The following is a 13,976-nucleotide window of genomic DNA, read 5'->3' on the forward strand; positions in this document are numbered from 1 at the left end:
ATGGTAGAGGACTTTGAGTCTCCTTGTGAAGATGGACCACCAGAACCTACCTATCAAGGCCACCACCAAAGTCCAAATATGTCTCCCACAGCTCTGGAAACTCAGACAGGGTGCAGATTGGAAGGTCCCATGGCTTCTGCAGATCATTTTGGGGATGTTCGGAAAATGTGCATCCAAGCAGGAGCTCTGGAGGGTTCTGGATACAAGAGCATCTGCAACCCACATCCCACTCTGGTGAAAGCCCAGAGAGACTTGGTCAAGGAAGAAATGGGTCAAGGGAACGAATATCCTTTAGAAACTCAACAGAAGGAAACGTTACCCCATTTCTCAGCAGTAAAGACGCAGCTGTTCTTGAGTTCGCCAACGACCTTGCAAGAGGCGAGAAAGGTATCTCCGTAAGGAAGAGCAAGAGGCTATTCTTGTGACCTGTGTGTGGGAAAGGGTTTAATCAGAATCCAACTTTACCAGGCACCATAAAATCCACACCACGGAAGGGCCTTATAAATGTGGCGTGTGCGGAGAAAGCTTCAGGATCTACCGGAAGCTTCTCAGGCACCAGAGGACACACGTGAGCGAGCCTTTCAAGTGCACAGAGTGCGGGAGAAGCTTCAACCAGAGGTCCAACCTTCTTAGACACCAGAGGATCCACACTCAGGAGGCCCCTTACCAGTGTCCGGAATGCGAGAAAACCTTCAACCAGAAGGGCAACCTTTTCCGACACCGGACAATCCACGTCCGGATGGGGCCATGCAGTTGTACCAAATGTGGGAAGCCGTTTTCCCAGAGGAGGAACTTCATCCAACACCAGAAACTCCACGTGACAGAGTGCTGCGAGTGTGGGAAGCAGTTCCGGCTAAGAAAATACCTCCGGCGACATCAGAAGATCCACAGCCAGGAAGCACCGTATAGCCGTAAATGGCGCAGGGATGGTTTTGGTCTTGGGAGAAGCTCTGGAGGTCTCCACGTAGTTAACAAAGAGCAGAGGGCATCTCTGTCTGCGGACAGCGAGGAAGCTTGAGACTATCATGAAGATGTCTAGACCCGTGAATTCCCAGTGTAATGCAGAGATGGACCAAATTTCTGGATTTGGAATCAAGGATCAGCAACCTTTGGTTCTCTAGCTCCCATCATAAGAACTTATGAGAAGGACAATGGCCCATCTAGTCCAGCATCTTCTACTCATGGTGGCCAACCAAGATGCCTGTGGGAAATCCACAAGCAGGACTTGAACACAAGAGCCCTCTCCCCTCCTGCCGTTACCAGGAGCACATACATTCAGAAGCATAGTACCCACAACAGTGGATCATCTATGGCCATTGGCCTTTTGGGCTGTGGGTGATGGGAGTTGTAGCCCCGGAACATCTAGAGCAGTGTCTCCGTCTCTTTTTGGACTACAAGTCCCATCATCCCTAGCTTGCAAGATCAGTGGGTCAGGGATGATGGGGACTGCAGTCCCAAAACAGATGGAGACCCAAGTTTGGGAAACATTGGCTAGAGGGACATAGGTTCCCAGTCCAGATTGCTCAGGTCTGCTGTTGAAAAAGGTGTTGGGACTTGGGAAAGAGTAGGTTTGGGCTGGGTAGTACGCCAGCCTTCCCCAACCTGGTGCCCTCCAGACTACAGTTCCCATCAGACCCAACAAGGTTGCCAAAGGCTGCAGTTGGGCAAATTCTCCCAGCTTTGAGTGTTTGCTGCAAGGATGCAGAACTTTGCCTTGGGCACAGATTCCAGCTATAACTTCCTGCCTTTTTCTAACTGCGAAGAGATCCTTCAAAACATGAATTCGCCAAAGCGGGGGTTATTACAATACCACAGGGGTAGCCAAAACAGTGGTTTCCAGATGATGGACTCCAGTTCCCATGAGCGCCAGCCAGCTTGGCCAGTGGCGAGGGAGGATGGGGGTTGGAGTCAAAAACAGTTGGCTGGTCCTACTGTATTAGCATCTTAAAAAGCAGAGACATCACCTTGCCAACAATGGTCCGTATAGTTAAAGCTATGGTTTTCCCAGTAGTGATGTATGGAAGTGAGAGCTGGACCATAAAGAAGGCTGATCGCTGAAGAATGTGCTTTTGAATTCTGGTGTTGGAGGAGACTCTTGAGAGTCCCATGGACTGCAAGAAGATCAAACCTCTCCATTCTGAAGGAAATCAGCCCTGAGTGCTCACTGGAAGGACAGATCCTGAAGCTGAGGCTCCAATACTTTGGCCACCTCATGAGAAGAGAAGACTCCCTGGAAAAGACCCTGATGTTGGGAAAGATGGAGGGCACAAGGAGAAGGGGACGACAGAGGACGAGATGGTTGGACAGTGTTCTCAAAGCTACCAGCATGCGTTTGACCAAACTGCGGGAGGCAGTGGAAGACAGGAGTGCCTGGCGTGCTCTGGTCCATGGGGTCACGAAGAGTCCGACATGACTAAACGACTAAACAACAACTGTATTAGACTTTCATCAGCTAGGGGACCTGTGTCTTCACTCTCTTGCATAACTCCTTAACTCCCCCCCCCCCCCCATGGCTAGCAAGAACGGAATAGATTATGCAAAACTGTTGATGTTTTATACAAATGTGCCCCGTTTGCATAATTTATACAGGATTGGCCAGAATTTGATTTTTCTTGGCACGCACTTTGGATGGCACAGATGCAACATCTACATTTTTTAAAAAAATAAATGAACTACTGCATACACAAACATTGCTGCCCATTTACCAAGTGGTATCTATGGTGCTAATTGCTTGGGAAGCTGATTGCCTGCTTTGTCCTGCTAAAGGGGCAAAGAGGATTTTGTTTACCTCAGTGCAAAATGGTCCATGACCATTGACAGCAATATTCAGTGCCAAGGTGAGCTGCAGGTAGCTGCCCGGGTGAGCCAGGATCTGTGCCAGAGACTCAGAGCTAAGGAAGAAAGCCAGGAGTCTAAAAATAAAAATATAATAAAAATAACCATTCCGCTTCCAGCGCAACAATTCCCATAGTACAGTAGTTTAACCGTTAATTGCACTTCCCAGCAAACTCGGAATTGTAGCTTAATGGATTGAGGTTGAATCCCAACAATACAGAATTACTGTTTCTGGGGGAGTAGGCGGGGGGGTGGGACTCCCTGATCCTGAATGGGGTAATTGTACCCCTAAAGGACCAGGTGTCAAACAGATAAATAACTCAATGACTTTTAGAAGACATCGGAAGGTAGCCCTGTACAGGGAAGTTTTTAATGTCTGATGTTTTATTGTGTTTTTTAATATTTTGTTGGGCAACCCAGTCAGATGGGCAGCATAGAAATATAAATTATTATTCTTGTTGTCGTCATCTTTGTGAGGGAAACAGGGGTCTCCTAAACATCTCTCAGGACGCTTAACAAGCTATACCTCCCAGGGGAACACCATGACTGTTTAAAGTGGTATTGTGGTGCTTTAAATGTACAGCGGTAGCTCGGTTTTCGAACATCTCCATTGACGAACCTTTCGGTTTTCAAACGCTGTAAACCTGGAAGTAAATTGTTCGGTTTCCGAACACACCTCAGAAGTCGAACATGCCACGCAACTTCTGCTAGGCTTAGCTGTCGGCTATTGAGTTTTCGGTTTTCAAATTGTCTTCTGAAACAGATTAAGTTCGAAAACCGAGGTACCACCGTAAAGTGCAAAGGAGAACCTAGACTGAAACAGGGGAAAGGATTCCAGTGTCATGCATGCTTCCACCATGGGAGAACCATCTCTGACTCTATATTGAGAACCCTTATGCTTCTGTTTAGCCAACTAAAGGCTCACCAGTGCGATATACAGTGGTACCTTGGTTTTCAAACTTAATCCATTCCGGAAGTCTGTTCCAAAACCAAAGCGTTGCAAAACCAAGGTGCACTTTCCCATGGAAAGTAATGCAAAATGGATTAATCCGTTCCAGACTTTAAAAAACAACAGTTTCACATGAATTTTACTGTCTAACAAGACCATTGATCCATAAAATGAAGGCAATAAACAAGAGCCACAAAAACAAAAACGCAAAATAAATAGCAAAACAGACAGATCTCAGTGTAACACTCCAAACAGAAGTGTGCCACTCAAAACAGAACACTCAAATTGGATCCATAACACTCAAAATGGAAGCATGGCACTCAAATCAGAAGTGTAACACTCAGAACGGGGCACGTTCAGCTTCTGAAAAAAAGTTTGCAAACCGGAACACTTCCAGGTTTGCAGCGTTTGGGTTCCAAATTGTTTGAGTACCAAGGCATTTGAGAACCAAGGTATCACTGTATTTGAACAGCAAGAAACCTTGTTGCACCTTCAAGACTTAACAGGGTTATTTTTATAGACTCTGGAAGGGACTCCAGTCCACAATAGCTTGTGCCCTAATACATGTATATGTCTTTAAGGCCACAGGGCCGCTCTTTGAGCTTCAACAGACAACGCCTCTAGGAAATGTTAATATAGATGAAGAACGTCTCCAAAGCACCCCTTTTGCAAGGCTGCCGTGGATTCCTAGTCCCTTCATAAAACTATAGTTCCCAAGGTTTCTTTGTTGGGAACCAGCGTCAGTTGAAAAATCTGGAAAGTGTATTACATTTATAGTGTGGCAGTAAATTTCATTTAAGGGATGCAGGTGGCGCTGTGGGTTAAACCACAGAGCCTAGGACTTGCTGATCAGAAGGTCGGTGGTTCGAATCCCCATGACAGGGTGAGCTCCCGTTGCTCAGTCCCTGCTCCTGCCAACCTAGCAGTTCGAAAGCACGTCAAAGTGCAAGTAGATAAATAGGTTCTGCTCAGATGGGAAGGTAAACGGCATTTCTGTGCGCTGCTCTGGTTTGCCAGAAGCGGCTTAGTCATGCTGGCCACATGTCCCAGAAGCTGTACGCCGGCTCCCTCGGCCAATAAAGCGAGATGAGCACCGCAACCCCAGAGTCAGCTACGACTGGACCTAATGGTCAGGGGTTCCTTTACCTTTAAATTTCATTTTACATTTAATGGAAGCAATAACGAAAACTGCCATTAAAAATCCTCACATCATCTGAGGCCACTGATGCATCTAGCTCAGTCTAAACCACTGAGCCTCTTGGGCTTGCTGATCAGAAGGTCGGTGGTTCTAATCACCGCAACAGAGTGAGCTTCCGTTGCTTGGTCCCAGCTCCTGCCAACCTAGCAGTTCAAAAGCATGCCAGTGCAAGTAGATAAATAGGTACCACTCCGGCGGGAAGGTAAACAGTGTTTCCGTTACTTAAGAAGAAGAAGAAACAATCCAACTCAAAATAAGTCCCAACACAAATCTCAGTCTGGTGTGCAAAAAATGTGAATATAATCCCTCCCCCCCCCCAAAAAAGCACTTCATTTTTCACTTTCCAAAATGTTCTTATGCAAAAGTTTGACTCATCCCTCAAGGGCGCGTTCAGTTTGTGAATAGTAAAGATTGTGCATAGTTTAGCAAAAGGCCCAGGGAGAACTAATTAGCATCCAAAACACAGCAAATGGATGACTTGTTCAATCAAAGGGGGTCGAGAGAATCTCGTTTGCTAATTCCCCATCTGATTTGCAAAATAAATCAGCTGTGCAAGTGGTGCAAGCAGTCAGATATCAAGCAAATAAATATGGAGCACATCAAGAGGGTGAAAGCCCAGGATCGCTAAGGCCAGCAGATCAGTTGTGTAATCCCTCCCAAGCGAGAATGTTCGATGAGCGATGTGCTCTGTCCCATTATGGCTCCTTTGCTTACGGAAACAATCTCATGTTTGAAAATAAAGGTTGCCTTTATGTAACTTCAATCATGTTCTATAGATAACGCAGAGGACTAAACTGTTCAGAAACATTTTGTCCTCTGAGCTTGAACGTTGGACAAGATTAACATTAGATTAACGTTGGGAACATCATAATCCATCATCTAGGAAGAGAGAAAACTCTTATTTCCTTGGCGCTTGTCAATTTGGAATTTAGTCATATTTTACTACAGCAAATACATCTTGCTGGCTTTCCCCACAAGTTTTCTAGAGCCACAGTCACTTTGCGGTTTGAGTAGGATTACAAACTTTCACATATTAACTAGGGTGTTTGATGAAATCAAGGATGGATGTCCAGAGGTTAGACAACTACAGCTCCCATAATTCCTCATCATTGGCCCTGAACGTTCAGGCTGATGGCAACTGGGAGTCCCAACAACATCTGGAATGGTCACTGAGCAGATGAAGTGGAATAAATCCATATTAGCAGTCTGCATTTGAGTAGCATGTAGATAATTGTAATCAACTCTGTTGGGAGTTATAGTTCACAACGTCTAGTGGCCAGCAGAGTGGGAGAGATTGCACGTCTATAAGGCAGGGGGAACAGAAAGCAACTTGGGTTGACCTCTTAAAGGTAAAGGGTAAAGGGACCCCTGACCATTAGGTCCAGTTGTGACCGACTCTGGGGTTGCGGCGCTCATCTCGCTTTACTGGCCGAGGGAGCCGGCGTACAGCTTCCGGGTCATGTGGCTAGCATGACTAAGCCGCTTCTGGTGAACCAGAGCAGCGCACGGAAATGCCGTTTACCTTCCCGCCGGAGCAGTACCTATTTATCTACTTGCAGTTTGATGTGCTTTCGAACTGCTAGGTTGGCAGGAGCAGGGACCGAGCAATGGGAGCACACCCCCTCGCGGGGATTCGAACCGCCGACCTTCTGATTGGCAAGTCCTAGGCTCTGTGGTTTAACCCACAGCGCCACCCGCGTCCCCAGGTTGACCTCTTAAAAATAAAAGACAAGGTGCCTGTGAACCAAATTTCTATGATAGGCGCCACATTTTAGAGCTGGCCACACAGACGTTGGTGGACACAATCAGAAGCCTCCAAGTGCCTGTAGCTGCTGCTGCCTGCTATCTATAGATCGAACTTCTGTCTCTCTTAACAATGCCTGATGCCTTCCACTCCCTCAGGAAGTACCTGGTCTCTTGCAGCCAAGCAGAGCAAGCAAATTATGGCTCCCCAGGGGTACCAGCTTCTGGGAGTTGAGGTGTTTTGGGCCCCCTTGATATCTTTTGAGAGGGGGCCATGCCCTTCCAATGTTGAGGGGGTGGAGGAGGCTGGGCGGCTCCAGGGGTTGGCTTTTTCTCCTCCTCCTCCTTCCCCCGAGGGGAAGAAGGATGGAAGAAATCACCTGCCGGTAGCAGCACCGGGAAGAGGAGGAGCCTCTGGCCAGTGACACGTGGCTAGTGCCAGTTTTACGTATAAGCTAAACAAGTTTAGTTTACGCTCCCACTCTCTTGGGAGCCCCACAAAAATGTAAAGGGGGAAAAACTGGATGTACATTTCCAAAATATAAGATAAAAAAGAAATAAAATAAAACCTACATACAGCAAGAGTATTTTGTGTTGTGTAAATGATGTAAGTCATGGGCCCCGCCTGCTAGCCTGCTCCCTAAAATATCACTGGTTTGCTCATTTCTCTATATAGGGTGCCTACATTCTAGGTTAGAGCTTAATAATGATCTCACTACAGTGGTACCTCGGGTCACAGGCGCTTCAGGTTACAGACTCCGCTAACCCAGAAGTAGTACCTCGGGTTAAGAACTTTGCTTCAGGATGAGAACAGAAATCGTGCGGCAGCAGTGGGAGGCCCCATTAGCTAAAGTGGTATCTCAGGTTAAGAACAGTTTCGGGTTAAGAACGGACCTCCGGAACAAAATAAGTTCTTAACCAGAGGTACCACTGTATTAATATACTTCTTCTTAATTGTATTTCAGCTCAACAATTACTTTGATAAAATACATATTTTGTTAGGTGCAAATGGCTTTAGATACCCATTAGGTCCATAAATGACCATATAGCATATATTAAACCCAAAAAACAGCAACAATCTGTTGTTGGCAAAGGACAGCTGGACATACAGAGGGCCCCATTACCTTCAGTAGCTTAGAGCCTCATCAAACCTAAATTCGGCCCTGCACATGATCACCGCATTCGGCTCCTCCCAACATTTTGATGTCATGCACGCAACAATGGGATAACACGTCACACAAGTGACATGCCCCCCGCCCCCAAGCTTTTGCCTCTGGGCCTCTTTTATTCCTCTTTGCTTTCATAAATGCCACCTTGTTGTGAAGGAAACGTGTGTGGATGCCGGTGCTGGTGACAGAGACTGAAGATTGCTGGGTGGAGCAGCAACAGCCAGCACCAAGAGCTGCTACAGGCCACCTGAGGCTTCCTAATACAGATGGGCTGCTGCCTGACTCGGCCATCGCCATCTCCTTCTGAGCAATGCACTCCTGTTTTCGGAGGAGCGCCTGTCCTTTTTGGCCGTTGATACATTTAATCCTTCAGTGGCTTGCTCCGAAAAGAAGGAGGCGAGGACTGAACAGGCGCAGTTGCACGCACTCCGAGGGGAAGCCAGCTGCGGATTAAAGCAGACAGCAGACATGATACACAGTCGCCCAGCGCATGAATAAAGAAGGAGCGCATTGGCAGGAGTGCACTGCACCGTCTTGAGCCTCTTATGCATATGGAAGAGTTCATCCCTCCCCTGAGCAGGGACAGGATCAGGCTGAGCAAATAAAGGAATTGAAAAGGGATTACGGTTGAGCAAACCTGGATTTCCAAGGTACAGCTGCCTGTTTTGCGATGTTCCCCTTTGAGATCGGTAGCATTTGATCCCCTGGCTCCAACGATGCTCCCTGGACCAAGAAATACACCGCCTTCCCCTCTTATCGCTTTCCCGGGAATGCATGCTTCTTATGCGCTGCCAAGCACATCAGGACATTGTCTGTGCTCATTTCCTTCTGCAATGGCCGGGGAGAGCATCAGATGCCACTCATGGGGGTCCCCTGCCTTTCTGGAGGGGCTTTCCTTTTTTCAAAATAATTTTTTGATTTACAAGAATTTTGTTTAGTCGTTTAGTCGTGTCCGACTCTTCGTGACCCCCTGGACCAGAGCACGCCAGGCACTCCTGTCTTCCACTGCCTCCCGCAGTTTGGTCAAACTCATGCTGGTAGCTTCGAGAACACTGTCCCACCATCTCGTCCTCTGTCCCCTTCTCCTTGGGCCCTCCATCTTTCCCAACATCAGGGTCTTTTCCAGGGAGTCTTCTCTTCTCATGAGGATGCCAAAATATTGGAGCCTCAGCTTCAGGATCTGCCCTTCCAGTGAGCACTCGGGGCTGATTTCCTTCAGAATGGATCGGTTTGATCTTCTTGCAGTCCATGGGACTCTCAAGAGTCTCCTCCAGCACCATAATTCAAAAGCATCCATTCTTCAGTGATCAGCCTTCTTTATGGTCCAGCTCTCACTTCCATACATCACTACTGGGAAAACCATAGCTTGCCTTTGTTGGCAAGGTGATGTCTAGGTTTGTCATGCTTTTCTACCAAGAAGCAGGCGTCTTTTCATTTCGTGACTGCTGTCACCATCTGCAGTGATCATGGAGACCAAGAAACTAAAATCTATATAACAAAAACAATTCCAAATTCAAATATCGAGTTTACTCTGAATCTCCTTACTTCCCCCCATCGCTTCCATGGATCCTATTGATATTGTTTTCCACTGCATATCAATACTTCTCCCATTTTTAATCTTTCTAAAATATCCGTACATTCCGTTACATTACAAGTGTGTTTAAAATCCTGCCAATGTTTTAACCTGCTTGCAATGATCTTGTATATAAATTATAAACTTTTCCCATTTTTTAAAAAAGTTCTTGTCTTCTTGGTTCCTAAGTCTCCCAGTTAATTTCAGCATAGTCCATCAACTTGGTTTGCCATTCTTCTCTGGTCAAGGTTCCCTCTCTGGGCTAGTAGGGTCTGTGCAGCTGTTGTCGCGAATATAAACAGTTTTTTTCTGGTCCTTTGAGATCTCGATACCTATAAAGCCTAATAAAAAAGCTTCTGGGTTTTTTTTAGCAAAAGTTATTTTGAACATTTTTTTCCATTTCATTGTATATCATTTCCCAGAATTTTTAAATTCCTTTACAGGTCCACCACATATGATAAAAGGTACCTTATTTTTCTTTGCATTTCCAGCATATATTTGTACATGTTCTACACATTTTTGCTCATTTAACTGGGGTACATCATTTTCATATACTTTTCTTTCAGTAAAGAACATGCCGTAAATTTCAGGTCTGTTTTCCAGAGTATCTCCCAGTCTATCTTTTGACTGCTCGGCGGAGATAGCTTGACTACAGTAGTTCGGGCATTGGTGGTTCCAAGACAGTTTTAATGCAATATACTGTTTACGTGGGGCTTCCTGGAAACTGCAGTTAGTGCAAAATGACGCAGCATGGTTCCTGACAGGAGTGAGACCTTGTCAGCATGTGCCATCTCTGCTCAGAGACTTACATATTTGTTACTGGCACATGTTTAATATTGAGCCCTGACCGGCTTATGCAGTGCAGGGCAAGGACCCAAGAGCTAAGGATTTAAACCCCATAGGAAGTCCAGCCTTCGGGTATATGTTCACAAATTCAAAATTCAGGACTCCTGTAATGTTTCTTTTATTGCTTAGTGTTATACATTTAGATCTGCAGCTCCCTCTGCTGGAAGTATAGATTTAATACACTTCGCAACTTCAGGCATCCTTTGTCAAATAGGACGGAAACTTTTAAGACAATTAATTTGCTTGCTTTGTCAATTGAACATTTTGAGTCTTTAAAAAAATAATAATCCAGGGGCATCTTTTAAAATCAAGCAGTTTATATTACTAGTTATTACTGATAGTGTTTATTAGCTTAGCCTTGTTTTTTCAGAGTGTGCTGCTTCTTAAAAAAATAATTATGCATGCTAAACAAATAAGAGATTTTCCTTCATATATGCTGGGCGCTGCTTCACTTTGTGCAGCTGTTGTTTGTTTGGTCGGCTGTCTTTAATTTTTGTGTTTGTGCACATACTTGAAATCCACTTCTCAGAAAAACAGTTCATTAGTGGAAATTGTATTGCAACCAGAGAGCAGAGGAGCACTGAATTTCCCCCAGAAGTAAATGGGCAAGAGGAAGTTGGCATATAATTGATGTTGGCACATAAGTGAAAGGCTCAGTTTCACGATTTTGCAGAACTAAGAGGCTGATAAGGTTGAGTTTTTGGCAAATTCCTCTTTCGGAGTTTGTGTCAGCACTTACATTTGGGAACAGCCTGCCTATTGCTACCAGGCAGGCATCTTCGCTGTACAGTGGTACCTCGGGTTAAATACGCTTCAGGTTACATATGCTTCAGGTTACAGACTCTGCTAACCCAGAAACAGTACCTCGGGTTAAGAACTTTGCTTCAGGATGAGAACAGAAATCGTGCAGCAGTGGCGCGGCGTCAGCGGGAGGCCCCATTAGCTAAAGTGGTGCTTCAGGTTAAGAACAGTTTCAGGTTAAGAACGGACCTCTGGAACGAATTAAGTACGTAACCAGAAGTACCATTGTACTTTTTTCGGCACCTAAAACATTTTTGTTTAGACCAGCCTACCCAGATATTTAGAAAGAACGGAAGTTTTTATCTGCTTTTAGTCCATTGTTATTCAAACTTTCTGAAAGTCTTAGATTGTTAATTTTTCTCACTGATACTTTTCTTTTCGATCATTTTATCGTTTTTTTTGAGCCACTTGAATGTTTGCCTGTTTTTACAGCCAAGCAGTGTATAAGTTTCATGAAATGAATAAAATAGATAATAAATAGCATAGCAATTGGGCTGATAAATGAGAAACTGTTGCTGCAGAATGTACTGTAAGTAATCAAGTTAAATTGCATGATTACATCCAAAACTTACATTTCCCAAAAGCAGCCTGTTAGCCAAATGCAGCTCAGAACTGCACGCAATGTAGTATTTTGCCCCATTAATGGACTAGGATTTAACCTAAGGCCAGATGCAGCCCAATCGCCTTTTCAATCTGGCCCATGGACAGTCCAGGAATCAGCGTGTTTTTACATGAGTAGAATGTGTGCTTTTATTTAAAATGCATCTCATGGTTATTTGTGGGGCTAGGAATTTGTTCATATATTTTTTCCTAAATATGGTCTGGCCCACCACATGGTAGGGGGGGCAGTGGAACAGCCCACGGCTGAAAAAGTTTGCTGACCCCTGGACTAGGACAAGAACAAACCTGAGTGTGAAATCACCAAGAATAAGGACCAAGCTATTGGAAGGTTCAAGGAGGTTTGTGCCATCTAGTCAATCCCCTTGAAGGTGGGTTGAGACCCATGTTTTAATCTGTAATTGGTGTCACTCCCAAGAGGGAAGGAAAATCTCCCCCAAATTATGGCATTTATCTGCTTGAAACCCATCTCAAAATCTCGAGGAGCAAACTCAAGACCTATCAAAGCTCTAGTGTGAGTTTGAATTTGAAGGATATTTGCATTGAAAGTTTTTTTTTTACAAAGTTTGACACGCTGAAAACTCAATTTAAGTCCATATGTGTTAAGATCCATTCCAGTTTCAGCAAACCATTGGAAACTGAAGAATATAGCCCTCTATTATCTGCTACACCTGCACATCTGAAATAGTCATTTGGGCTTCCAGAGCAGAAAGAATCAGTGTGGAGGGTGTGATGAGTTTAGAAAGGAAAGGAGACAGAGGAATCAGAAACTATGAATAAAATCCACAGTAACCATGATACCAGCTTCAGAAAGTGTGTTAAAGAGTTTGGGACAGGATAAATGCACTGATCCAGTAACACAGCATAAACACAACAAACCCTAGATTTACACATCAGTTCAACCAGTGACCCTGTGAGGTAATAAGATGAGCTCTATTTTGGGTATCCTATCTGTAAAATAATTAAATGGATGTTTACATAAGACTGGGTAAAGGGATGGTTGAGCAAAGGAGCACACAGCATTGCTCCCAATTCTTTATAGTTCAGAGAAAACAGTCCAAAACTAGACTCACCTGGTTAACAAATAGCACTATGCCACTGGGTTTTTTCCATGGCTATGGTTGGTTTAACAAGTCACAAGTTAACCATGGAATTCGCCCACAGATGAACAAAGTATGGCTTCTCCAAAGCTTGCCCCCCCCCCCATCTGCTCTTACCTTCTGCCTTTGTAGCTTGGTCAGCTTCTGGGGTGGAGTGACCAAATAAACCACATCATGTCATACCTTTGTCACAACAAACCAAGGTTTTGCGAGCTAGTAACCACAGCATTAGACCATGGATTGTTGGCAGTAAACAAACCATAGCTGAGCTGCTAACCAGGGCTCACTCATCATGGTAAGCCATGGTTTAATGAACCATAAAGTAATATAAACCATGGTTTAATATTATCTGCAAACCAGGCCACTGAATATCTGATGGTGACAGCACCAAGGAGAAAGGAGACAGAGAGAGCAAGCTTAATGCGGCAGTGTTTTTAGTCTTTTAACTGTGTTTATTGGAGCTGGGAGTTAAAATTAGGCAGCAATTGGAAGTGAAGGGGGAGATAACCAGACAGTCCCTGTTTTGAATAATACACATGATAAATTTCATATTAACATGAACAGTAAAAAGTCGACTTCTTGTTAAGTTTCTGGGGAGTTTGTTTCATTCCTCTATTGTCTCCTTTTTGCCAGTCTCTTGTCCCTCGAAGAGTGGATACTTGGCCTCCACATCAGCCCAGGTTATGTTGCCATTTGCAAGGTCCCGAACTATGGTGGGAAGCTCAGAGATCTGGAAGCAGGAAGAAGAAAGGGCACTTTCAGACTACAGGATCAACACAGAGCTAATCAACTTTCTCAGAAGAACTATGGGGCTTAGTCCCCTTGAGACTGAACCTTTGCAGAATGTAGGCAGCCAGTTGTACCCAGCAATGGGTGGGCTCCTTCTTAGAACTGTAGAGTTCGAAGGAACCACGGGGGTCATCTAGTCCAACCCCCTGCAATGCAGGAGTCTTTTGCCCAATGTGGGGCTTTAACACACCACCCTGAGATTAAGAGTCTTGTGCTCTACCGACTGAGCTACGCCTTCAAAGGCTCATTGGACAGGATAAACACACACCAGACCACAAGTTAAGATTCTTGTGTGCATTCTCTGCTTCACTGGTCACAACTCCCATCAGCCTCACTGCGTGGGCACTGCTTCCCT

The 13,976-nt window shown here is 45.0% G+C and overlaps 1 protein-coding gene across 1 annotated transcript in view; it reads right to left on the reverse strand.

Moving 5' to 3' along the window:
- Nucleotides 1-13,263: 13,263 nt before the first annotated feature.
- The window catches only part of GARS1 (glycyl-tRNA synthetase 1), a 33,154-nt gene continuing 32,441 nt past the window's right edge, over nt 13,264-13,976 (reverse strand). Inside the window, exon 17 of the mRNA XM_083704074.1 lies at nt 13,264-13,562. Coding sequence (XP_083560200.1) covers nt 13,437-13,562 — 126 coding nt within the window. The 3' untranslated portion in view covers nt 13,264-13,436. The remainder of the gene's footprint in view (nt 13,563-13,976) is intronic.

Source organism: Podarcis gaigeae (assembly GCF_964106915.1).
Source record: "Podarcis gaigeae genome assembly, chromosome: 12".
In the NCBI taxonomy this organism is placed as follows: domain Eukaryota; kingdom Metazoa; phylum Chordata; class Lepidosauria; order Squamata; family Lacertidae; genus Podarcis; species Podarcis gaigeae.